At 36.8% G+C, this 26,855-nt stretch overlaps 3 protein-coding genes across 4 annotated transcripts; all 3 read right to left on the bottom strand.

Moving 5' to 3' along the window:
- Positions 1-1,557: 1,557 nt before the first annotated feature.
- Positions 1,558-7,427, bottom strand: LOC114523313 (zinc metalloproteinase nas-4-like). Its single transcript, XM_028544191.1, has 10 exons — positions 7,360-7,427; positions 6,865-7,029; positions 6,427-6,612; positions 4,959-5,088; positions 3,612-3,703; positions 3,414-3,497; positions 2,816-3,049; positions 2,212-2,337; positions 1,788-1,901; positions 1,558-1,562 (listed from the first exon to the last, which is right to left on the bottom strand). The coding sequence occupies exons 1-10, from the start codon at positions 7,415-7,417 to the stop codon at positions 1,558-1,560; spliced, it is 1,194 nt and encodes a 397-aa protein (XP_028399992.1). The 5' UTR covers positions 7,418-7,427.
- A 3,671-nt stretch (positions 7,428-11,098) lies between these two features.
- Positions 11,099-15,495, bottom strand: LOC114523403 (zinc finger protein GLIS2-like). Its single transcript, XM_028544306.1, has one exon. It carries the CDS (start codon positions 14,274-14,276, stop codon positions 12,744-12,746), a length of 1,533 nt encoding a protein of 510 aa, XP_028400107.1. The 5' UTR covers positions 14,277-15,495; the 3' UTR covers positions 11,099-12,743.
- A 9-nt stretch (positions 15,496-15,504) lies between these two features.
- LOC114523405 (ubiquitin-like-conjugating enzyme ATG3) lies at positions 15,505-26,834 on the bottom strand. Of its 2 annotated transcripts, none has more exons than XM_028544309.1 (12): positions 26,594-26,834; positions 26,430-26,471; positions 25,211-25,260; positions 24,978-25,048; positions 24,683-24,861; positions 24,266-24,341; positions 23,501-23,535; positions 23,127-23,282; positions 22,718-22,765; positions 20,603-20,679; positions 17,321-17,389; positions 15,505-16,700 (listed from the first exon to the last, which is right to left on the bottom strand). In XM_028544309.1, the coding sequence occupies exons 1-12, from the start codon at positions 26,669-26,671 to the stop codon at positions 16,616-16,618; spliced, it is 966 nt and encodes a 321-aa protein (XP_028400110.1). In that variant the 5' UTR covers positions 26,672-26,834; the 3' UTR covers positions 15,505-16,615. The 2 variants fall into 2 exon arrangements, with proteins under 2 accessions (XP_028400110.1, XP_028400109.1); XM_028544308.1 differs by having other exon boundaries at positions 24,266-24,344; positions 26,594-26,833.
- Between the last annotated feature and the right edge of the window lie 21 nt (positions 26,835-26,855).

Here is a 26,855-nt window from a genome sequence, read left to right as displayed (position 1 = left end):
TCAAACAATAGATAATGAAATGATAATGAAGCTTTAATAAAGTTTATCATCTCATTATCTATTGTTTGAATTCGACGCGACCAAAATGCCCTAGGCCTTTATTAACATCACATGTATCAGCACTCACATTGTGTACGTTTGACTATAGCATGTCACAGACAATCTTCATTGAAAAACAGCTATACAGGGTGTCCCTATACTGAAAAACCAAAACTAGTGAAATCACCTGTTGTTGAGATTCGAATGGCCTGTTCGCGAATTCTTGCCCGTGGGGATTTAACGCATCTTATAAAAATGCATAGCATTCTGCATAAAAATCTTTATATCAAAGTTTTATACACTTGCAGGTCCCAACAGGGTGTTTATGCATTCAAACTCTATTATTACAGTGTTAATTATGTGTGATTTCAATGTCTCGGGTTTTTTGGGACACCCAATTCATATTTTCATGTTCACATATATAGGGTACAATTAAATACAATAGTACAATTATATTACAAGTTGATATTTTTTTGAGTATTTTTTTGTGTAGCTCACAAAGTAAGTTAATATTCTTTTGAATTTTATGAGGTATAAGACGTTGAAAACATTAGGTTTATGCTGGCGACCAATTCAATTGAGCCATTAATTTGGGGTAGCGCTCGCTACGCCCTGAAATGCAGAATTTCTACATACGTATACCAAAAATAATCCTAATGACCCCTTGTATTGATAGCCGCCGTCGTCGTGTTTCCGTCCTACATCTGTAAAGCTTGATTCATATATATCACCGACGGTCGGCGATGTATTGTTTGTGTTCGTTGACGAAGAAAATTTATACAAAATAACAAAGCATTTTATTCTCCAGTGATCACCGACAATAGCCATCGCCGACCGTCGGTGACATATAAGCATCAGGCTTAGGGTCCCTACTGTAGAAACAAATGCTGAAGAATTAGTCAGGCATTTGTGCATTCATTTCATTCATTATAGTCAGGACTATGTGATTTCACAAATCGAAATCGGCAATCCGATTGGCTGTAGCAGCGTTCGCAAAACTCTTTTACGAAGGTCCGGAATCTAAATTCTTGTATAATCTGTTGTTTTGTTTTCCTAAACAATATTTATCAACTTTGTAAAGTTTTAGTATGTGAAAATCTGATAGTTTTCTAGTGTGTCTCCTTTTAATCTCCGCGCTATTTCCGTTGCTAAATCAGTATTTGAGCGCCAGTGTGTGGAATCCTTTCTCGGACTTATTTAGTTGTCAATAACTTTTGGTTGTCGATCACAAATAGTTGTCGACAACTAAATCGCTGTTACACTATATGCAATTTCCTTGCAACTCGCATCTCAAATGTAAATATGACGAATACTGATATCTTTATTGTTGAAATTAGGCAACATCCAAACATTTTACAAATTATTATAATTATATAAGGTGCTTCATTTAGAAGTAATTTTTTTATTTACATTAAAAATTTTATTTTAGTATAAAAGTTTAATTTACTGTTCTGTTGTTTTGCCGGCTGAGAATATTATATTAAAAAGAAATATAGTATAACAGATCTGAAGAAGATTTTAATCTAAAGAAAGAGAAATAGTAGAGAATAAATAACATGAACGAAATTGGAGTAATTATTTAAATATATTTCAATGACCTCAATGGCCGCTGTTGCGTTTGGTCCGACAAACACTCGGGCGAATAAAGAGGTTCTAGTAAAATTCACACGTTTTTGCACAGTTATACGACCGATTATACGAGAGAAGGAGCTTTTAATGAATGAAAACCGTGAATGAAATCCTCTTACCATTACATGTCTTGCAACAATTTTTCTTCATATAATTCACGTGCGTCTTCTGACAGAAGCCCAATCTCTTCCAATATTGGCAGTTGCGGGTAGACTGCACATCGCTATTACAACCTTCAATGCATGACATTGGGTAAAATATGGTAAATAAAGTACTCAGATTTTGGCCAATTTTTACTTTCCACATGATCGCCTCTCCTGTGCTAATTAATATACATGACAATCGTCTTTAGGATATAGGAAATATACACTTGCTACGGCTTAGAAGCAATTGCGGTGAGCATGATATTGTCACATACATAACAACCAGCTATCAACGAGCGCGTTATGCTATATAAATCTAACCGTCTAAACCGCAGGCTGGCCCGTCTCATATGAACAGGCCCTAAAATCTTTCAATTAAAACAGAAGAAAATCATCTTACCAGTGACAGGGCTACTGCATGTCTTGCAGCATTTTTTCTTCATATAACTCACGTATGTCTTCTCACAATAGCCCAATCCCTTCCATGATTGGCAATTCCTAGCAGACTGCACATCTCTTTCGCAACCTTAAATGGGTAAATATTTAAATATAATATGTATCCTACTTATATTATACTTTCCTTGTAAATACGTATATAATTATGTAATTAGTATATAGTAATAACACTTAATAACTAATAATAATATATATATATATAATAACGATAAACTTGTTTTTTCTCGTCTGACCGATGATTTAAGATGAATGCGTGAATAATTACAAAAAATCATGCATGTATATTGTTTTCATATGAGGTCGTAAAATAGTTATATCTATGTGTGTGGCTCTAATTATATTAATTTCAATTTTTTATCAAATTATGGCCGTGGTTTTCGATGTCATCCATGTATAAGCCACAGTAGAAAAGCTTGTTTTACTGTTATTTTACTTCTGCACCTTTCGATTTTTTATTGCTGTTCTGTCCTTGCTGTGATGCAGACAATCGAAACTTCCCATGGGTATACGAACTCCCCTTCCTCCCTGTCTTTCTGATATACCCTCACCTGCTTCGTTTACACAACCATAAAGGAGTTGAACTTGTTTTTTATCTAAGTCACTAAGCCTCTGTCGCTGCCCTATCGATTTCCCCCCATCAGGTTTAGTCTCGATAGTTTTCAGTCTGCGGCGGTCTTTTGAAAAAGAATATGCTCCATAATGCATAATGCTTTCATAGTCATATTGGACGCCACGACTATCGATTCGGCCATCGTCGTGCTTTCGAAAGTTAAATTTAAACTCTGCAATGAAAATTTTTCATCATTATCATAGGATATCTATAGGCATGCACAAGCTATGGCGTTATAATTAAGATAGTCAATCATGTTTACTGCATTCACAGGCATGCACGATTGTTCTAGTAGATTAACCATATCTTATGAGACTTTCTTTAGCTACTACGTCGCTATTCAATATGTCAACACCCAAGTAGGGGAAATACAATTATGTATTCTCGTGTTAACCCCGAAGAAGTATGAACAAGAAATCGATTACAATTCCTAGAGACGTTTTTTGCCTATTTACGTTCTTTTGCAATACTTGATAATAATAAAATATAATTACGTGATGATAATAATAAAAATAATAATAATAATATGAATGTACCTGATATGATGTTATCCCAAAGAATGTCTACGTAATTGTCCCTGTCCGGGCGGGATTGCTCGTGCCAAAGTCCCATTGCATGACCTGTTAAAAGTAGATTGATCGAAGACTATGACTGAGCATCGTGCGAAAAATTACAAGAACAAGTATCACGGAACAGATTGAACTATCAAAATCTTGTATGCCCGACATAATTACCAATTTCGTGAAGTATTATACCATGACGCTGACAACCACGACCAATTGAAATTTTCTGCCTCCCACCTACTCGTCCAACCTTTGAGTAACATCTGAAAACAAGAAGCAATTTCTCTTGACGTTCTTTACAAAAAGTCACAGAATAAATATAAAACTCGCCCACTTCAATTCTTGGAAATTATTAAACAAGGCTCTGATAAGGTTTGTGAACTCAAATAAATCTGCTTCGGCATAGGATGTATTTAGTGGCTAACGTAGTATCTCTAGGCGGAAAATATGTGAAAAAAATTTTCACGCTATAGATTTCTTATTATTTCATGCAATTTGCGACGACATAGAATAATGCACTTCTGAAGGACGACCAAGCACGTCTTTGCGTGATTATATTTATTTATGATGCCTTACTGTGAAAATTGCTCTCTGAAAATTATTATACAAACTCTCGAAAACTTTCTGCAGATTAATTTCAAACAATCTTTCGTCGAAAAAAATCTTGGCATGTTTCGTTAAAATTTGAAACAAATTGGCAATTGACATTCATGCATATACACTATATATATATGATACTGATATATGTATATATATATATTATATATATTATATATATATTATATATATATATATATATATATATATATATATAGGTTATCACATGAGGGGCGAGGTGATATCAGTTTTATCGCTTGAGGGACGATATCATAAATGTCACGAGTGAGCGCAGCGAACGAGGGTCATTTATGATATCGTCCTGAAAGCGATAAAACTGATATCACCTCGTCCCGATTGTGATAACCTGTTTATCACATACTTCCTTTTTTTCTATAAAGCAATCGACATCGACTGAAACAAACCTCGAACTGCTCGAGTCAGCCATCTTTGTTTTGACAGCGGCAAATGCAGCGGGACAAAAAGCGATATCAGTGACAAAAAGCGATATCAGTGACAAAAAGCGATATCAGTGACGATATCGTTTTTATGTCACCCTGTTATCGCCCTGATAAAGGCACAAGTATGTGATAATAATATATATATTATATTATATATATATATATATATATATATTTATTATATATTATATATATATATATTATATATATATATTATATTATATATTATATATATTATATATATAAGTTCCAAGTTTTAGCAGCCGCGAATCTATATTAAGCAGGCTTATAATAGCTTGCTATAGCGCTGTTGTCTACGGTGCGTCTTTGCTCTTGGAATACTTGTCAGTAAATTCGTCGTCAAAGTTCCATTAACAAGCAGTTGACATGGGTTTTGATATTAGCAAAATATACTTATATATAGGCGCAGCCCAATGCTCAATGGAAAGTGAAAACCTACCCATCACCACGGAAGAAGTGAATAAAATTTTTTGGCTTTTTCCTGTTAGTTACATCTTGCCATTTACCCATACAAGGCAAAGTTGTTTCCCACTCCGTAATCGCATTTCTGATTTCTGATTTAATACTATCTACAAAAAAATGTCCACAAATATCACTTTATAAACAGAAAAAAACGCCACTCTGAAACAGCAACTTTATTCTCTGGTGGCGCCGGCCCTCTTGAAATTAAAGTACTTTAATTAAAGCGGGAGTGTTTTTGTCTGGGGTCACGAGCTTGTGCTAACTAGGCCTTCGACACTTTTCCTTATGTCTTGGAGTGAACTTTGAATAGTACGTGTCAAAAGATTCACTTTAAAAAATTCACAATGGGACGAAAAATTCATAATGGGATGAAGCACAACACACAGACTCACAGTGCACAGCACCAATATATATATTTAGCTGCAAGGCCTCACTATAATATTCCACAACACTTAATGTACTTGAATTCTGGTTAAAAGATCACAGACCACTGTAATGAGAATTTGCATATTGCCTATTGGTTAGCTTTATTATATCCTTTTCGATTCAACTAAATAAGGAATATTAAAAAATTTATTTATAACAGCGGATGTTTTTAAAAATCTGTTGGATTCTACTGCTCGATCTCGCCATTTATTCGAATTTGTATTTTTATTTTACCAAATGGCATTTTATTGTAACGATTTGAGGTTCCTGCAAGGCCCAATACAACTGTATATTTGAGCGTGGCTCTGTATTACTATTAGCATATATTTGCAGTCGCCCGTCGTCGTTCGGTCATAAGGTCGATTATTGTATTGTTTATTTGTATCAAGTATAAACCAAGATTTACTGTATGAATTTACGTCTAACAAACTGATTTAATACGTATATTTCATAGTTTGAGTCCTTAAACAGCCCATGAGCGAAAAGAAGATTTATATATTTGTAAAATCATGTCTATGCATGTCAAACAGTACAACGTAATCATGACTACCACCAAACAAATATGGCAATAACTAATAAGAGCATTTAATATAAACAAATTGCCCAACTGTGACACTTACTGTAAAGTGTAAGCAGAATTAAGCAATAGGCACATAATATTTGGCCTGTAGCATAGCTTGGAGCAATACTAGCTTATGCTGTAACAGTTATGAATATTACTCAGTCTATACAAATTGACCGCATCCATGTTTTTATTCAATGGATGTAATTTCCCAGTTGGAGGCTCAGTAAACATTTAAACATTTTCATTGCGTACTTTTTTCTCGCGTATAATTTTTGTATAAATTTCGGGTTCAGTTGATAAGTTAATGATTTTTGAAATTTCATTATTCCGGAAGGGAGTTAATTGACCACCTCCCCGTTTTCACTTCCGATAATTTTGACTAACGTGCGAAAAATCCTAGACCTGTCCCTGAGACCACTGTTATGAGAGTTTGTACTTTAAGTTATTAACTTACTTAAACTAGCGTGGATGGTATAAGGAATATTCTTTGGCCATAATCTATCACTGTTTTTTGCACTCGCCCTTCTTTGACGCGATGTCCCGACATGAGACGTTATTATATTTATCGCCTCTCGTTTGCTCACATCAATGTCACCTTCGAACAAAAACTCGCTCCCATCGTTCTTTCGTGCCCCGCTACCTATGGAGGAGAATAAAATTTGTATAGTGTGAGAATTAAGTTCAAGACATGGTTTTAATATATGTATTAAATATCAATGTAGTTAATTACGTTCCAATACGCGTCCACCGGTCGCCAGCTGTTGTCAACAAGAAGGAAATAATCATTATCGATCTATACCGTTACCTTGTGAATAAAAAAGTACCCTCTAATAAAATCATAATTTTGTTGTTAAGGGTTTTTTTGGGAAACACTGTATAGATCGACGTATACCTCTCTCTTTAGCGTTTACTTTGACAATTTCGTCAAATACGCCCAGACCATTAGCTCCTGATCTTAATACTTGAGGATCATTTTTCAACGCATTCCACATTGCTTCCCAGTTTGCTCTATCATCTCCTGGTATAGCCACATTCGTCTTCAAAGATACAGGGTTTGCTAAACAAATGCAGAAAAACTACATATTATCGTGTATTATTCATACATATTATTCTGTTAAACTTTTTGTAAAATGAAATTAGTGAGTGAGCGATTGAATGAGTTAGTCACGTATAGATATAGTTCGTTGGTTGGTTGGTGATTGGTTTGTTTGTTATATAGTTTGATGGTACGTTATAGTTAGTTTGTTAGTTTGTCAGTTAGCTGTTATTATATCGACGGCTATTAAGTGGTTCATATATTTACATTTATGTCCACGCACAATATCTAAAATGCAATCAAAAATCTAAATAGTCAACAAAATTAATGTAAACACGATCCATCACTAACCAGAACTGAAAAAGATTTCGCAAAAGAGGACAGCTGCTATGATCAATTTCGTAGACATATTCGTGTCGAAACACTGTCTCCTCACCTCTTTTTTAGCATTCGCTAGCGCGCGTCCAATAAATTGTGACGTTAAGGCCTCTGCTTTTATACAATCTCAAACTGCGCTTGGCACACATTTTTTGTTCCTATAACCTTGACACAATATAACGTATATCCCAAATAGGAAGATTAAAAAAAATTGAATACATTTGAATACATATATATGCATAAGCGAGATATTGAGTCAAGAATTAGGTATATGGGCGGAATAATTATGTATAGAGAGTTTATGGCCCATTTTAAAGCAACTTTTACACGCTATTGCCCTCATAGTAAAATCTGAAGGGAATCTATCGAGTAAGAATTATGTATGTTTCTAATACTTGGCTAATCTACGCTGTTAATATTAATTTTTTATAAATTAATACGAAACATCCTTGATTTGTTTATCATAAAAGTTAGAAGTCAAGTTCAAATCCATGTATACATATATAGCATTGCCCTTATATAGTAAAGACGAACATGTTAGAATAACCTATATAATTATGGGTTATACATATATCTTAAGCTAAATTTGGTAGAAAAGGAACAGACTTAATAGGCCAAAGCAGACAAACTGGTTGAAAGATATATTTTCAGCAAACACGTTGGGGCACGTCGGAGAAGTTGGGGGGAGGTGATCAATTGTTGGATTTACGAAATCATATATGTGTCTTGTTTGCGAGTAAGAACTTGTCATGGAGCACGCCCAAGTTATATTAGAAGCTTTGTTCCATTCGCCCTTGCACGACACTAAGGCGGTTTCCGTAAGGCGTAAACATGCCAACCTCAGTCGACGGAAACGTTTAAGTGATAAGTGTTTTTGTTTGAAGAATTTTAGAAAGGAGTTTTTTTAATTCCATTGCTATATGCATGCCAAATTTAATTCCATTGCTATATGTATGCATTTACATGCCAAATATAGGTTCACGGGATGGTTCATCGTGTGAAAGGTTTGGCTACATTTTAAGTGGTTCATTTATTTGTTCTGCGTTATCAGTTTGCTTAGCTTATAGACTTCCATCAAATATTTAAGAAACTCTTTAGCCATTTTCCTTCACATTGTTTAATTAAAAGAGAAATATAAGAAAGTTTATCGGCATTATTCCGACTTGATAGACCAAAATTGCGCCGCAACAAATTTGCATTTTCAGCAAACACAAGATGTTTGCATGATATGCGAGTAACATTGATATTTAACATTGATGCATTGATATAGGGACTGTTATCCACTTGAAAATGGCTGAATGACTGCTGTTGCATAGTTGAAGGCATTGTTCAAGCCTCAAAATACGCGCATTTCGCTTCATTCCTCCTAAATTCACATGGACAATGTCATTCACAAACGTGACTCCAATGGCAATGCGTTTTTCCATAGATTTCCTTGTCATCGGAAGGAAAACGGTGGAAACCGAGGAAAAACTTTGAGGAAATGGTCCTTCCGAGGCTTTGATGATTTGTCATGCAAGATAGCCCAAATCAGTGAACTAATTAATATGGATTTCAAGATGTCTGATGAAATAGACACGTCAGGGGTGTAGAGAAAGCGAGAAACCGGGGAAAAAAGAGTTTGGCTAAAATCATAAGTTCACTCTTCCAAAATTCTGGCTCTGTCTTTTCGTATAATTCAAAAACAACCCTTGTGACACTTGATAAAATTTTGCACAGCATGCATGGATCAAAACGATCAAATACACTGGCGGTCAGAGACTAAATCTATAGGATGACAAACAATAACAGGGAATTTAATATAAAAGACAATTTTCAGACCTTTTTTAAAAATGCTAAACATGGTAAAGAATTAGGCAGGGGTTAAAGTGTGTGCTTGCCACCCTACAACCGTATCAAGATTACATTCCAATAGCAAGTGACTGCATGAGAACGAGTTTGAAATTTTACATATACTAACAGGATCTTCGCCTCATTTTGTCAATTATCAAATCAACAAACATTTTATTAACAAATATTTTATCACTGCACATTTTTAATTTTATCACGGCACATTTCACTTTATCACTAGCTGCCCAAACTGCATGCATGGTTATCACTTATCACGGCACAATAAAAAAGGTATGTCCCCCTACCACTGGGATAAACTTCATTTGACTAAATCTAATTAGGTATCATTGAAACAATTTCAAAACAGCACTTTAGTAAACTGGTTATATTAAGAAGCTACGTCCTGCATTCCAGCGTTTTGGATAAATTAATCCATTTTAAGGCGACGCTACTTTGTCGTATCTCCCTTCAAAAATGTTTGATTATAAAGCAAACTATATGTTTTGATCAGGACTATAACTTATGACCAACAATATTGCACATTTAAATTTTGGTGAATGCACTTTTCAGTGAATTTGAGGTGAATTTCTTTGACCAAAAATAGAGATAGCACCCCGAAAATGCGAGTTCTAGACAATGCAGTGCTAGAATGATATGATATCATATTTCATATCTCTGAGGACACGGTTCTGACCAAGATTAGCGAATGTCAAATTATGATGTTTTAAATAAACAATGTACAAAAAGAGAGATTCCATAATAAGTGCTAAATAAATTAGCTCCTCTGAAAGCAATCAAATGCGTGGTAGTTCATTTGTTTGTTCGAGAAATGGTATCCGCATTGTGCAGTTAAGTTATTCCAATTGCCTAAGAAAAAAGCCAAGGCTATATACACTATACATGCAGGGTCACGGTCCCCTAAAACCCACAAACTGTCGCCTGCATGCAGGGTGTCCACAAATTTACACTATAGAAAAATTAAGTATGTTCTAATATAAAAAAGGGGGGAAACGTACAAAACATATAGGATCAGACGAAGGAAATAAACGATCAGATCTGCATTCCAGCTGGTTACATAGCTATAGTATAGAGCAACCATGCAGTATAACTAATAGTTAGTTCACAACAACACCACACGCAACTTAAACTCTAAAATGCATATAACTGTTGCATCTTATGCAGACTCCATGAAATTTTACATGTACTGCTAGGTCATGCAACAAGATAATTCCTATACATATTTGACCAAGGAGAAGCGTTGCGAGCAACTTCTTATTAAATGTAGTATAACAACCACCTAAAATAGACAAAATGAATTCTCGACATTTCAACGTTTCCTGACCTTTAAGTTGAAGCGCGGTCGGAACTTTTTTTGTCAAACTTTTTATAGCTACATATATATTTATATAGCGCACATTTTTTGGCGACACCATGTACATACTGATGGAATACTACCAGAGAACGGGAAAACTACGGTGTCCCAAGAAAGGAAAACTATTAAAATTACCTATTATTATAGAATTCCCTAACAAGACCCTAACCGAGGCTGAACACAAGTTCGCGCAAAATAGTCTACTGACACTGAGCATTGATATATGAACTATTCATTCCGATAAAATTTAAATAATTCAAAATATTCAACTTCGCCCACGGGTTTTTTTCATTCCTATACGGTTTAGACGTCGCATTTCGTTCGCATGCAACTAAGAAGGTCAATGAGGCTTACATTCCATCATGAGACGAGCGAACTAGCTGCGATGTACTATCAGCCACATTTAACGTTTGCGCGCCACTTAGCGCGCGTCATGTCAACTGGATGGTCATGCATGCACGGGGGGTGTTTGTTCGTTCAAAAAGAGTGAGACTAGAAAGACATGGGTACAAAACATTTATTAATAAAAAACAAAATATTTATTAATAAAAAGTTTTCAATTCATTTATGCGAAGTCTACATTATTACACACCTTCAAGTCCTCGTTTCTCTTAAACAAAGCAATAATGCATTTTAAGCATTTTAAAACAAGGTTGCTTTGTTTGTAATGTTTGTAATATAGCTTCTATGTGTTTAAGTGAGGCTTGTTTTTGTTTTATTTTTTACAATTTGCCGGAATGTAATTCAGTTTAATAACGAATCAGCGACGCTGGAACTGGAGGCTGGAGGTAGAAAGCAGGGGAAGCTCCCCTTTTACCCGGCTTTAACTAGCGGTGGCGAGGGAATGGATGATTTAAAGCATTACATTGCAATTCGTCCATGAATAGATCTGCTTTGGGCATGTCTCAACACTAGCAATACAGCTAACAAAGTTTCAAGAATAGTGCAATGTCTGACCGAAAACCCTCACAGAAGTATACACTTAACAAAAATCCCCCCCCCCCGTTGATTTTGTATCGTTCCGGCGTCGCTGATTGGATAAATTGCGTCGAAATGAAATCACAGCACGAGAAAACTACCTCTCGGGTGAAGGACTGAACTACAAAACACCAATTACAAGTTTAATCTTAAAACCGATGCTTTGTTTTCAAAACAGTTGGAAGAAAAATTTTATACAAAGAAGTAGCTACTTATATACAAAATATATATATTATACAGAAACCACTTGAATTTCATTCGATGAGAGATTGACGGCTTAAAAGGTGGGAGAATCAAAATAGCGATAAGGGGTGCCAAGCAAAATGCATCATTCCCAAAAAACGTACGAAATTTCTGGAATTTAGACAATTACATCTTGGAATTTTGATGTGGTTGGAAAGGATATTTTAGGAATTTGGCAGAAATTTGCTAATACTCTGTTAACGTTTATAAAGAGCATTGATTGGTATTCAAAAATACAGAGTTTAAAACCCCAGGCGAGTAGCGTTACATTATCCAACATTTTTTTCAGTTTAGGGCCTCTTATCAGCCATGCAAGGCCCACCAGTTAAGTACTTTCCCCGCCTCAGTAAAAATCCTCTTTTTAAAGGATATTGAGAAAAATAAGGATTACTTTAATTCAAGATAATGTATTAGCATTTTTGCATTCTGTGAGCCAACCTTAATTTGTTGAATTTTACTAATGTCATCTGCAGAGCCCGAAAGCATTTTATTTTGCATATTCTTTTACATCAAACAACTGATTTCCCTTCACTGTCAATTTCTTCCACCCTTATCAAATATTTCTTTTCCCCTCACTCGAGTTTTTCCCCACTCAAAATTTCCTAAGAGGCCCGTCCCAGGTGCTTATATGCTTGAATATTAGCTAGGACCGATTTCTGCTTGTTCCAAAATGCCGAAAGTCTACTGTAAATAGCCGAGAATGTCTAGGCAAAGCACGAACAGAATGCCCGAACAATACACAAAAAATATTTGAATAAAATAACGCCTCCCGCAACGGTAGACCGGAACAGTGATATATAAAGCCTGTTTATCTTAAGCGAAAGTTCAATACTTCGCATTTGTATATTGAGCAAAAATAATATATACATACTGAGCCATCAGTAAAAGTTGCATCGCTAACAAAATAAATTTAATGGAACTTACAAGTATGTTGTCAAGCGATCGTCGTATGGATGACTGGGTAAGTCAAAGGAGGCATCATCGGCCTGGGTAAACTTGCCATTTGAGTGCGTTCCACATTAGCGTTCGCCTGATCACGCATCGTATGTGTCCTTACGTGTTTTCGAAGCGAGCTCGGATGAGTGTAACACTTGTTACAGCCGTGAAACTTACAGCGATACGGTTTCTCGAGGGTATGAACGTGGATGTGCTTACGTCGATCACTCGAGTTCGCGAACCTTCGACTGCATCCGGGGTACTCGCAGAGGAACGGCTTCTCGCCCGTGTGCGTGCGAATGTGGATTTTCAGGTTTTCTGTTCGCGCAAATACCTTCTTACAGCCCGGGTACGTGCACACGAACGGCCGTTCGCCGGTGTGAACGCGTAAATGATTCACCAGCTTGTACTTCGCCTTGAACGGAACGCCGAGCCGTGGGCAATCCCGCCAAAAACACGAATAGTTGCCCAGCGCGTTCGTCAAGTGTTCGTCTCGTAAATGGTCCACGACGTTCTGAAGCGTCTCGTATTCCTTTCCGCAAACGTCGTCATCCGTCCCGAGCACGGGCTCTTGCCATTCGCAAACGAAAGTTGTATGAATTGTTTCGTCTCTTACCCCCTCCTGCGTCTTCCGCGATTTGTAAGGAGTCGTTGCCGAGGACAACGTTGTCGATGTCGAAGATGAATAAATGTGCGGGATCATGCTCGGTGCACCTTCGGGTAGCCCAAGCGACACGCTCGTCTCCATGACCTCGCTTGCGTCGACCTGCTGTCCTTCGAGGCCATGGAATTGATCTTCGACGCGGATCGGCGTTTGGGGAAATCTGCGATTGAACTGACGGTTATACTGGCTGTCTTTGAAGTAGATAACGCTGATGTTCTTGTCAGTGTTTTGCGGCGAACATGGGCTGCCAGGACATGCACGACTCGCACCCGAGCTAGTGTGACCGTCCTCGTATATTACTCGCGAATTTACCGCAACCAATGTACTTTGCTCGCTTTCCCTATGTTCATGGCGCCGGCCAGTGGGGGGCGAACGCTTATTGTCCGGTTCTGAACTCCCATGAACGTATTGCGTTTCTTCGTCGCTTGATTCTACCGTTCGTTCTTCGTGAAAATTGGCGCTTTCGCGATTCGGAGAAGAAGGGTTCGAATGATACGCAGGGAACGAGAAATAACTCGACCCCATCTCACCAGCGCTTGGCTGCCGCTTGTCAAAATTTACCCGACTAGTCGCTTGTGAACTTGAACTTCCTGGCGAATATGTTTTGGCGCAGGATTTGCCGAATTCCAAGTCGCGATGATATTCAATTCCCGCGTCCATTTTATTACCCGTTAGATCTGCAAACCTCGAGAGCGTGTCATTAAACGTCGATTCGATCTGCTTTCTTTCCATATTTGCAAGCGCGATTCGTTCACCGTGCTTGTTGGCATGAAAACTTCTCGCGGTCTTTTGAAATTGAGTCATCAATCGCACATCACAATATGTCGGCTCCCCACAGCTGTTTGAAATGGATAACATTGAGTTCATACCCCTGGTGTCAAATAATTCCCCGTTGCCCTTTTTTACCGCCGCTGCGACGAAGGGCCGTATTCCAACACCGTATTGGTCTGTGTTACAAGCTTATATTCCAACCTGAAGGCTGCCCACGCTTGGTTGAGCTACGTTTATCTGTTGTGAAATAGCGTTGTAAAAAAACACCCCGCAATGCACGTGGTGCATTCTCCCTTTATCTTGACACCCGGAGATGAACGAATTGTTTTTATTAAATAGCGAAAGGAATAATCTCCCGCCACGATCTAGATCCCTATGGCGGACTTGATCGCGCCCCCTGGACGCATCGCGTGGTCTCGTCGTATTGCGGTTTTGATCAAACTTTGCCTCGGCGCGATGATTCTTGCCGCTCAAGTACGGCTCAAGCTTGTAGCCCCGCTTTCAGATGAGCAAGCCGGGCCGATGTCATGTTTGTGAAATGGCGATTTTCATTTCGAGACAGTTTGTACACAGTTTAGGTTTACCTCCTGCGGTTATCCATCAACATGGATTTCCTTTATTAGATTAGCAAGCACTGTGAATGCAACCCCAGGGGATATTTTAAATGAATCCTTTCAAGTGCCATAATAATAACGTTTGTCCCTGCCGCGCGCATTCCGCTTGTATTGGATGGCTTCCTCTCGAACGACGGCACAGGTTTCGGCCGAGATTTCAATGCGATTGATAGCAACTGCGTACAGTTCGGAAAAAAGAAACTATTTTTGAAGCTTTAAGTACGTGGGCTGTGTTTTAATAGGCGAGATGTTATCTACGCCATCGCTGTGTTTATGGACCGTGCAGCTGGGTAGTGCGTTTCAGTGTTTAATTTCACGCTCTGGGGTGCAATGTCGGTGGCCACTTTCATAATAAGATCTCACGGCGTGCGAACCACCAGTTCAAACGCAGTCGGCAATCTCTATATTGAATATTAATCATGAAAAACACACGCGGTTCGTCGACGGGTTGCCGTGAAGCTCATTTCGATCCGAAGCAGATGTTTGTTGCCACTGAGCTCACCCGGGGTGAGCTATACCTTTCGTTTCATTTCAAATATGTTGGATATTTTCATGTGGTCGATCAATAATGCAATTCCTGACCTCCCGAAGGTCGAGAGCAAAGCGTGGTCGTTTTTGATCGATATTTCCCAGCCCACAAATGCGCGAAGTATTTTTAAATTCAAAATTGCGACGATAAAATCGTCGTCGTATGATTGCTAAATATAATTACTATATTGCCTAGCTTCTCCGGATCTGCCTTTCTTTAACCACAGTTTTCACTCCTGATAATGAATTGTATTATCATATATGCAATATATCACTGCCTGTAATGTTGTCTACGGTCAAATACAAAGAAGTGCAAGACACAACGGGTGTACACGAGTCGAAAGTTTCTTCTTTGACTTGTTTGATATTGTTATAATCAAATAGAAAATGTTAACTAGCTATATAGCTCGGGCAAAATTAACCTGTTATAACAGAAGATTTTCAAATATTTCATATCCGACAATTTAAAATCATATTTGCATGTAAGCCACCGTATGACATTAGACGCGACGACCACTGAATATCATCTTGAAAGTATTATGATTTCAATACGTATACTAAACTTTATATTAACTAACTCCTATAAATATCATCCCATTTTAAGCCATGAAAGTCGAGATTTTACCCTAAGAATAGGCATTTAGTATATAATTTTTAACAGAAAATGTCAAGTAGTAGCGAGAATTCATCCTACTTGAACAGCAGTCACATGCATGTAGAATTTGAATATATGAGATAAAGAGAGTGACATCTTTTCACAAAATAGGTTCAGTCACTGCTTTAATGACTCGTCATTTTTAACGTGAGGAAAAGATGCATGTACGTTTTACCTGAATTGTTTACAAAAGCAAACAGACGACCTTGAAGGGGCAAACATAAAAACACGAGGTTATTTCTTTCGGCTTTGTTATGCTATGTTATATAGGAATAAGACCAGTGATGAGACATAGCGCAGTCTGCAGGCAGACATAGAACAGGCAGACATAGAACAGTCTGCAGGCAATAAATTTAATATTAGCTACTTCCTACATGACGACATACTGCGGCCGGCGTTTTTCACTACCACCAACCACAGCAATATAGAACAGAAAATAATTGTACGCTTTGATTAGCAAAATTAGCTTTGTCTATCTAATCATTAATGTTTATTGAATGTTGATATATTGGACACAATGTAATATGCAGCGGACGTTTCCAAGAATAACCCTGTATGTTGGTCTTTGCAATGTAGTTATTCACGTCTCTGCTGAGTGCTGACCTTTCAATTTGTTGTATGAAAATTGGCGCGATTGATCATGATATTGTAAAATGGCGTGTATAATCGTACTCGATTGTAGGGATGACAGCCTGTACAAATTTGAGAAATATCAAAAGATACCTGGACCATAGTCAAGGAAAGATGTATATATATATATATATTTGGAAAGATGAATAAAGAGGACCAAACAATTGCAAATATCTTCTCATGCATAAAATTCCGGTTCAGCAAACGCCACGTTAAAGTCTCGAAATTTCCATATATACGTGTTTTATCAGGGATACACGTCTATAACACAAGTCTATCGGCCGATACCAACAAAGGCCTATATCCTATCTCATGGACAATCGCAGACTATAGAGCACCTAAAAACATGAAAGAAACCTGCGACGTTTCCAAGAAACGCCCTTTGTCTGGAGGCATACTGCGACAGTCCAATTGATAACCTAATTACAGCAGTCATTACAATAATATTCTCCGATTAAAAACGACTTATTAGCTACAAAAGTTGCAATGTAACAACAATATAATGCATTAATCTATGGACTGTTTGGAGGGACAGGAAATATAAGTCTGAAATTTTTTGTCCCTCCAAACAGTCCATAGATGCTTTGCGGTTCGCGACTAGACCCAGTACCCTGTTCGATTGAGAAATTAATTTACAGTATAGCTCATATTATACAGTGAGTAGTTATATTATAAAGAGCTATATGAGGAATTTTCTGAACAATTAAGGATACATATGAACTCCGAGTTCTCCTCCACCTTCGGCAACAGTTTCAATTATTTTCTTCATCACGTCAGCATGCCTAGCCAAAATAACATCAAGTTAATAAATAAGCTTGTAGGTACACCATGTAAGTATTTAATACTGAACAATATTTTGCGAATAGCAAAACATTTTGGTAGAAACAATAACTATTACAGAAACAAACATAGCTATATTGTCCTTGTCCAGAGTGACTTGTCCTAAAATTTAAACGGCTTGAATTTTTAAATGGGAATATGGGAAGTTATTCGGGCCATTCGGCCGTGAAATTTGTTACAAGTTCTTAAAGCCAAATATCAAACACACACACACGGTTTAAATTATTAATTCCAAGGTTTATTGACGAAACTGCAAAAGTCTTGAGATCGTTTTATATATTTGGACTCACGTTATCAAAATAGATATCAATATAATTTTGTATCTATTTTCTGAAAGTCTCAAGCACCTTCTAGCCCTTTCTCTGTCTTAGGAATTTTCAAGTGCCCTTGAAATTGATTTCTCCTCAATCATTTAAGCATTTTTCAAGGGTTTCAAGCACCTGCACGTACTCTATCCATTCTCTTCGGACAGTTTGCTATCAACAAGTCTCAGATAATATAGGTAGTTGAAGATGTTTTAAATTCACAACAAGGATCGGAAATGATAGAGATTGAACGAATTAAAATATTTAACTCATACAATGAATTCGCATCAATACGCTACAAGAACTGCTTCTCGATATTTTTTTGACCTTCAAAATAAGAAAATTAATAGAGATAGTATGAAGATAAACAAGGCAGGTGTTTTGTATGGGGGAAAAAGGCCATCACTCCCTTAAGACGAAACGTTGAGAAATTTTTCGACGTTGTTATACTAAACTTATAACAATTGGGTTATCTTAATTGAGGGGAACAAAATAGAGCATAATACTATTCTTGCTACACCCATTGAACCTGGGCTCTAACTTTCATTGTTTACTATCATTCGTTTACGAATCCATCATTTGTTTATCATTCGTAAACGAATGATACGAATGATGTATTTGTATTGTCCTGCACAACTATTCAATAAAGTGAGCACTTCGTGAAATAGACTCATGCAAGTCTTATTTAAAGTGTTTTGTTATGGTCATCTCTCGACTAGCCGTTTGTTTGCTTCGTTGTGGAGTCCCACAGGGAGCTATATTAAGCCATAATTTGTACACGTGTGCATATTTTTCTTGTATTCTAATTTTATCTCGAAAGCCTGCCGAGTTTACCGTGATTAAATAAAAGGTTCAGTTCAGTTACAGTTCACATTTGACGCGAAGTTGTGTCAGTGAAGACGCTAGCCCGACCTAAACTTATACTATGTGTGACTCGAAGCATACTATAGCTAACGTTTCTATCATTTGGTGCATTTACGGACTCTTATACGGTTTAATCCAACCTTAATTGAAACAATCAGAACAGTACAAAATCTTCAAAAACTGAGACTAAACGTCAAATGCTATCTTTCGAATATGTATTCAGTGATTGCAGTCAACTCCAAATTTTTGTGGTGACATTTGTTTTGTCAAAATTCAAATTGCACTTTCAAAAACACTTTTTGAAGTTAAACAGATGGTGTAAAATGATTATTAGATTAAGATAACATGCAAGCTTAATTAAAATTATACAAAATTTAAACTGCGTGTGCCTCCCCAGGAAGCAAATACAAAAAAAACAAAGTAAATATCCACGCTTAAAAACACTTATAAACTTACAGAATATGATTTTTTTCTCTTTCACATGTCTCCTTCATATAGTTATCTGTTAGCCTCTATATCGTTTTCCCGACATTTCATTTTGCAAAGTTTATAAAACGCTTGTAGAACTGAAGAGTTTACGAAACGACTGTTAAATTGCGGACATCATTAAAATATAAACTTTCAAAACTCTTTATTCGTTATTAATTCGCGCACGCGCATAACTGACAAAACGGTTGAACGTCGACCGTCCACCGTTTATGACAATCATAGAATTGGACAACTTTGGATTCCGTTATGTTCTGTCACAATACCTGGCAGTAATTCTAAAACTCTGAGCGGAATTAGTACCCGAGCCGGCGAGTATCCACCATGATTTTCAACTTCGCAAACAATGTTTTCATGCAATAAACAGAAATCAACGCAGAAATTCACGCGCAACATGTGATATATAATATACGTAGCCTATAAAATTATATCGTTGTTGGTTTTGTGTACTTAAAGCTGCTTTGAAATGCAACGTTTATCAGACGTGCATGTATGCACGGGTGCAATCGTTAATAGTTTACTGCATCATAAATGCGCCCAATTAAGGTATTTTAGCACTTAGCAGTAATATCAAATCTAAAAGGATTTGAATTTTCCTGTGCGAAAACGCACGTGTGAAAAACGCTCAAGTGGATGCGGTCTTAACACAACAGGGACAACACAAAGAAACCGCTGTGTGCGGTTTGTTAATGAAGTATTTTCTCAACACCAGACATTAACACCAGACATTAACAGATTAACATCAAGTATACAACACTAGACAGAATGATGTATTATACGCAAGCTTTTCTTCTGATTGATATGAATGACGACGAGGAAGACAAGCCGAATGATAAAGTGCATTTATGCATGAGAAATTGCAGTTCTACACTGGCGAGTAACTTAGCTAAATGTACAATCAGATAAATATAAGACAAGTCAGAAATAGGCAGCTTTCGCACGAACAGTGAGACAGGACGGCCCGCCCGGGTTGGGTTTGAAGATGCAACTGATTGTTAAGTGTTATGCTCAGAGTATGAATACATTTAGACACCGTCTATATTTACTGCATGCTGATTCACATGCAGTTTTATTTTAAACGTTATGCGTAAAAGTCGGCGAAAAAAGCGCGCACCTCAATCAAGTGCCTCCAAAATATTATGTAGTACATGCATGCATGCATGATCAATGCATGTTTTGTAGATCAACCCGTCATTGCAAATTGACATGGGACAATCTTATCAATGACTAATATAATCTTGTAAGGGTTCCCAGATAAAACCCTCCTTACAATTGCAATTTGTGGAGTTAACGATATGGGACGGAGATTATGTTCCACGTTCTAGGTGGAATAATTTTCGGTATCGGCGAGACAACTAATAACTTGAGTATCTCTGGGATTTTTCCTTCATTCAGAGTACTATTGTAGATTTCGGATAGAATTCTAATGCTCAGAGTACGACTATTTCCTGCATGCTGATTCACATGCATGTAAATCATTCCCTCGAGAGATTCACTCACCTGCACGGATGGACGGAAGCCATTGTCGTTGGGAGGTGAGGATGCGATTCAATTGTTACTGTTTTCTTAGCGTGATCCTGAAAATGAAAAACGCACAAATCTTAAAATCAATGTATATATATGAATATTAGTTGTATACGATACGTCACGTAGTACTACTACTACATAGAGACCAAACTATTAGCTATAACATTAATATCCGATGCCATGTAATCTTTCGAACTGTATTTAAAGCCCTGTCCATTTTAATCACTTTATCTATACGATACAAGAAATTATCTATTTACCCGTCTTCACCGCCAAGTCGACCTAAATCACAAGACCCCTTGCCCTTCTACTAGCTATATGTGTTTTAATGTGTAATGAGTAGTGGCACATGATACAGTGGGTATAAATAATTTCAAAAATAAGCAAGTGCACTTTATGCGCGCACTTTCAACAGATGAAAAACTATTGCACGTATAGTATTGCAAGTAAAAACGAGATTATATTCGTCGTGATAGGCTAATAATAACGGTTTTACTGAATAAAACTATCGCGGGGTTTAACTATACTCATCAACTAGTATTTACATGACAGAAAATTTAAGAATCTCTCAGTCATTATTCTGCCTGTATAAATTTAGTTCAGTCGAATGTCTTGATTCAATGGTACTACAATTACAACTGATTATTTTTAAAAAAAGTTCCCGATAGAGGGCCTGTCTTTCGTAACATGCGCAAGATGTATAATCTTCTATTCGCCTTCTTGACAATGTACTTAATATGTTGCATAACAGGTCACAACTTAAGGACACACCAATTTATGTGACGTTCAGTACTCACTAGATCTGTTGTTGAATCAATAAATAAGACATTCTCCTACGGTAAGTTTATAATGAAGAAAGTCAACCATCATTTCCTTACATTTATTAGGGTTCAAGTGCATACCCCCTAGATTCAACGTATAGTTCAACATCGTTAACCAGGAGCGGTGTTAAACTTAATGAGCATGCATGCATCTCGGAATGATTTCAATAGTCGCCAAATCATCGACGAATTTGACTCTCAGGTTCCAATCCTGAACTAATCGATTTACCAAAACCGCAATTGAGGTATAGCTCGTATCCATCTAACGATAGAGGCACGTTATATTTTACTGAACGCTATGCATGATTGACCAAATCGAAACCTGTACTATGTGAAGCGAAAAAAGCACGTAGCTGAATCAAGCGCCTCGAAAATATTACGTCGTATATACATGATCAATGCGTATGTTGTAGATCAACCCTTCATTGCAAATTGACATGAGACAATCTTATCAGTGACAAATATCATCTTGCATGTAAGGGTTCCAAGATAAAACCCTCCATTACTTTTGCAATTTGTGGGCGATATCGGACGGAGATTGTGTTCTATGTTCTAGGTTGAATTATATAATTCTAAAGCAAAATTGCGGTATACTCTATCCATTGGAAACCATCCGGGTCAGGCGTCTTATGAGATTTAACTATCTTCAGAACATGGAACATTTTGTATTGGTTGATGAACATCTCTGATGGGATTTCGTCTAAGCGATTAATAGTGTCCGGGTCCAGAGGTTGATATTCTGCGGACAGATTGACAAAATAGCTATAGTTGTTCATATTTTCCACCAGTTCATTTAATGATGAAGCGAATACCCAAAAGTTGCTCCAGTCATTTCACTTTGGTTTATCGCAAGGACTTATTTTCAGTTTTCCCAATAGCAAAAAAACTATTAATAGCTTTCATTATAACAACACAAGAGTTCAAAATTAGTTTACTATAGCATGGTCGGTTTGTTGCGAAACGTATGCCATGCATCTTTTAATACCTATAGCCTGCTTTCCACTGTCGCGTTTTTTGCACGTACGTACACGCACGTAAAAGTTATAAAAGCTTCTAAGCTGTTGTATAATTAACTTTATTGCCAAAAAAACAAGCGAAATCTTCAACAGAATCAAACCCTATGCATGTATGCAATCGTAGATTTTATATAAGTATCATTTAAATGATTTTAAACTTTTACGTGCGTGTACGTACGTACAAAAACGGGACCGTGGAAAGCAGCCTTAACTAACGAAACGTAAAAAACAGTTGAATGTACAAACCCTACCTGACTCATGTCTTCGTACATTTCCTCCACAGATAGAGGTTTACGGTTCTAGTAAGAAATAATAAAATTGAATTAGGAGGATTTCATACTTACTGCCCTGACGTAGCTATACTGTGTTATTATACCATGGGTAGCCTGGTGAATGTGGTTACACGTCACACTATCTTATGTATATATTTATATTAAGACTGGCAACTTCGTCGACAAATTCCTCATTGGCTGTTCAAATTTCGAAAAAGTTGGCCCTTTTTTTTCTATGCATGTATGAAACCAATACTGCAAATTCTATAGCAATGGTATATACCATAATTTACACAATTTGCAAGTAGATTTGAAATAACACATTGCAAGTTAGAATACAGACGATAGAATGTGAATTGCTAGGTTGTACTTATATTCCACTCTTCACCTCGTTATAACCAAAAAGCCATAATCTCGGAGTTTGATAATACTTGTCATACGTCACATACATATCGTATGTACGCGTTTGCAATATTCCATCGGTTGCTGGGCTGTTTTCAGTTTCTGTACTGGCTTTGGACGTTTTCTCCACTTCCAGAGTGCCCTAGTGAAATGCAAATCTTGTGTTTCAGTATTATATACCTACATCACACCTAGTCACCTACAGTGGGGTAGAGAGCTGAGAAAGATAATGATCGCGGGATGATCTTGATGCTAATCGCAACCTTGATATATTTACTTAAATCCCAGAAGCCCTTGGCTAAACATATTATATCCCTATTTTGCGAAATATAGCTCTAAAATGGAAACGACATACGGTACCTCGTCGGTATCAAGTTGCCCACTTTCTTCAAATGCTAAAACAAATTGAAATGATATAGCATTTGTCGATATTAAACATCGAACATCCTGTTGCACAATACGAGCAGCGTATGTACTTGCCCAAACTTGCAATATATTTGTTCTAGTTTTTAAATTATTTATTAAAAACAAAGATTTGGCTTTTAGGTAAAAAGGTTCACGATTCTGTTCGATGTAAAAAAACAATTTTCCTAAACGTCTCTAAAAATCTCAGTCTTTCCCTAGTGAAAGGGTATTGTCCAGATCACCTGTTCCAAATTTCATTATAATATATTGCAGGTTGAGAAGGTTTTAAATGGTTCTGAAGGTTCCGAATTCTTGCAATTACCAACATTAAACTTAAAACCCCCCAAAACTGGGAATGGGGATAACATTTGAATACAAACATTACTTAGAGGCCGCGATCACGAAATAATGCAGTTAATTTAATTTAAACGAAACCGGGCTATGAAGATGCAGGAGTACTTATTTCGTAAGTAACGAATCCAGTGAATGGGTGATTTTCCGGTCACACAAACATTCACATACACGTTAGCTACATCGATGTTTCTCAGGCTTCATATTTTGGGTGTAACAAAATAAAATAACGGTGTCACATGTTCGACCAGAGGACCATCTAAATGCTTCAGGCGATCTCAGAACATTGCTTACGATATTGTACTGCACTGCACTACATTGTACTATTAAGGTAACATAGCTACGGTTGAATTAATAAAAAATATTAACCTGCCATATCTTCAGCCTCTTCATCATCATCATCTTCGTCGTCATCGTCATCGTCGCCGGAAACAGGTACACCCTTCTTCTGGAATAAAAGCATAGAAAATTACCTAATGTACACATTGTTTCAGCGGTTGGGAGAGCAGTCTGGAGTCCACTCCTCTACAATCTTATCCCTCAGTAGGTACCACTCCAAATACATGCAAGGCTAATATATTGCATACATCATGTATATCACCGGCAAATTTTGCTTGTTAAACTTGCTAGTTTAAAAGTCTCGTTGTCATCGTAGTAATTTTGAGTATCAGTTCGCTGTGTAGTTCATAGAAGAGGGTTTTGCATGCTTATTCTTCACCACATGGTTTGACAATTCAATTGCTAGAGCATAGGCCCAGAAAGTGAAACATAGTTACAACTTCTTACCTTGTCTGAATCAAGTTGAATTTCTGCTGTTTTTTCATCCTGAGCAGTTGTTGACTGCTGATTTGCTGTACTATCTGTATTGTGGGTACTGACCCATCCCCCATCTTCATCCTCAGGTTCCACAATTGTTTCGTTCTCATCAACATATTCCATTTGTTTACACCTTTTGTAGCATGGTACTAAATTGTAAAAAAACATGCATGCATGTAGAATACAGCATGATACTAAATTGTACAAAAGATGCCCAGATATAGAGATTTAGAGGATATCATGGAATACTGAATGATTAACTCACCATTTTTTGTGACTAAGAACTGTTTATCTTTCGGAAGATAGGTCTTAACTTTAGTCTCATCTCCCGTGGACCTTGTTGAATCAAAATAGAATGGATTACATGTTACTTTGGTACGATAGCACATCATCTTTGGCATCATACCATAACACTCAAAATTATAAAACAATGTTTTGGCATAGTTTATGGAATTCTATCAAACACAAAATGAATTTTAATACCATACAGAAACTTACCATTGCCATGTTGGACAGTGGTGAACAAGATGGTCACCAGCAGCAACAAACTAGACAGGAAGAGTAACATCTTTTGTGAGCAGACAAATATAATTGAGAAATATAGCAATGCATATGTTCACCCTTGATTTATTTCTTTCAATACAACAAATTTGGAATTAGTTGGGTTTATTGTGGAGAACTAGAAGACTGAAGGAGTAAGCCTCATATAACTGGTTATTCTTTATTTCTTGTCTTGGATTTTTCATTTATTCAAAGGTAATAGAGATTGAGCAAACACCTTGGGTAAATTTTTGATATGGTGATACACAGCTGGCATAACTGTTGCATGGTTTTATATATACCCATATTTTATTTTTTCCTTGTCATTCAGGCATCTTATTGGTAATCCTCCATGGTAATTTTCTCTCTTTGAATTATTTTACATATAGTTGTTTTTATACTTCATATATCAAGATAATTTCTTTTACTTGGATTTTGTACATTTTTAAAAGTTTTTTTAGGTTGCTTAGTTTCCTTAATGAAATAAGTTTCCTCAGATCCCTGTTAGACATATGAAGTTTTGAAAGGACTTGAACAAAATTTGTCAACAAATAACAAACATACACATCTTCCCATGACATTGTTAAGTTTTTAAGCCTTGGGTCTATTTATTCAGAGGCCAAGAAAAACCAGGGCCAGTTGAGAAAAAAAGTAAAAGAACTATAAGGAATTTGGCTGTCTAAAAACAGATTTTGTGGTGGAATTTTTGAACTTTCATCTTGATAGGCTAGCAATAAGTATTGAAAGTAATTTTTTAAAGAGAAAGCAATGGGTTTGAGACTTCAGCCAATTTTAGGACGGTGGTAATGGCACACTAAGATTTTTACGTTTGAAATTATTTAATTAATCTACATGCATGGTAGCCGCTTGCATCATAACGAAAGGACCTTTATAGCCTGGGTGTAATTATTGTGGCATGCTGAACAACTTACTAACTATAAAAAAAACACCTGTTCATTTAGTACTTTGGGTGCTGTATTTTAAAAATTACTTGTGAAGTCATATCATTACTGCAGATTTTCTGGACACTGCGTTTAACATGCAAAAGATGGTAATTTATAAGGATTTGACACATGCTAAATGTTTCCATTTGACGATTTTATCCAGTGGACGTGTTTACTATTAATAAACAACTTACACAATTCGCGGCCATTGGCCTTTTGCAGTCTGTACCTACCTCTTCTGGTGTAATGACGCCAGTTTCTTGAAATTTAGATTCCTTAAAAGTAGTTTAAAAGATCGTGTATGTGGCATGGTCAAATATTGATACTTTGGTCTTTACACAACATCATACGGATGTCTATTATTATACAAAATATTGAAATACATTATATGTATTACCTTTAGGACTGGTGTAAGATACTCTGCAACTCCTAAGGCTGTGCCTTTCATTTTATTAAGTACATCTTGCATCGCCATTCTGCTTTAATAATATTCGGCCCAAGAAAACGCTAAGAAATTTATACCGATCGTGGCCAGAGGTTTTAAATATTGTGAAATCGAAAATACAATTACAATGTTTTAAAGTTCCGTACCGAAGCTTCCAAGAACCAAGAACGTGTCTAATCGGAACAAGAGTAACAAGGGGGACTAGGACGAGTTC

Source organism: Dendronephthya gigantea, unplaced genomic scaffold, assembly GCF_004324835.1.
Source record: "Dendronephthya gigantea isolate DGI-Jeju-01 unplaced genomic scaffold, DenGig_1.0 000027F, whole genome shotgun sequence".
Classification (NCBI taxonomy): Eukaryota; Metazoa; Cnidaria; class Anthozoa; order Malacalcyonacea; family Nephtheidae; genus Dendronephthya; species Dendronephthya gigantea.
Note: the sequence above shows the minus strand (reverse complement) of the source record. Positions and strands in the feature narration are given on the sequence as shown.

What these genes read in the sequence shown, in the direction of transcription:
- LOC114523405 (XM_028544308.1), bottom strand. Translation starts at nt 26,671, where the DNA reads ATGGCGATGCAAGATGTACTTAATAAAATGAAAGGCACAGCCTTAGGA. An exon ending in GCGTCATTACACCAGAAGAG is followed by an intron (nt 25,261 to 26,429) that starts GTAGGTACAGAC and finishes CTTCCTGTCTAG; the next exon opens with TTTGTTGCTGCTGGTGACCA. An exon ending in AGAGGCTGAAGATATGGCAG is followed by an intron (nt 23,536 to 24,265) that starts GTTAATATTTTT and finishes AATTTGTTTTAG; the next exon opens with CATTTGAAGAAAGTGGGCAA.
- LOC114523403 (XM_028544306.1), bottom strand. Translation starts at nt 14,276, where the DNA reads ATGAACTCAATGTTATCCATTTCAAACAGCTGTGGGGAGCCGACATAT.
- LOC114523313 (XM_028544191.1), bottom strand. Translation starts at nt 7,417, where the DNA reads ATGTCTACGAAATTGATCATAGCAGCTGTCCTCTTTTGCGAAATCTTT. An exon ending in TACCATCCACGCTAGTTTAA is followed by an intron (nt 5,089 to 6,426) that starts GTAAGTTAATAA and finishes ATTTTTTTGTAG; the next exon opens with ATAGTATTAAATCAGAAATC. An exon ending in ATGCAGTAGCCCTGTCACTG is followed by an intron (nt 1,902 to 2,211) that starts GTAAGATGATTT and finishes CATGCATTGAAG; the next exon opens with GTTGTAATAGCGATGTGCAG.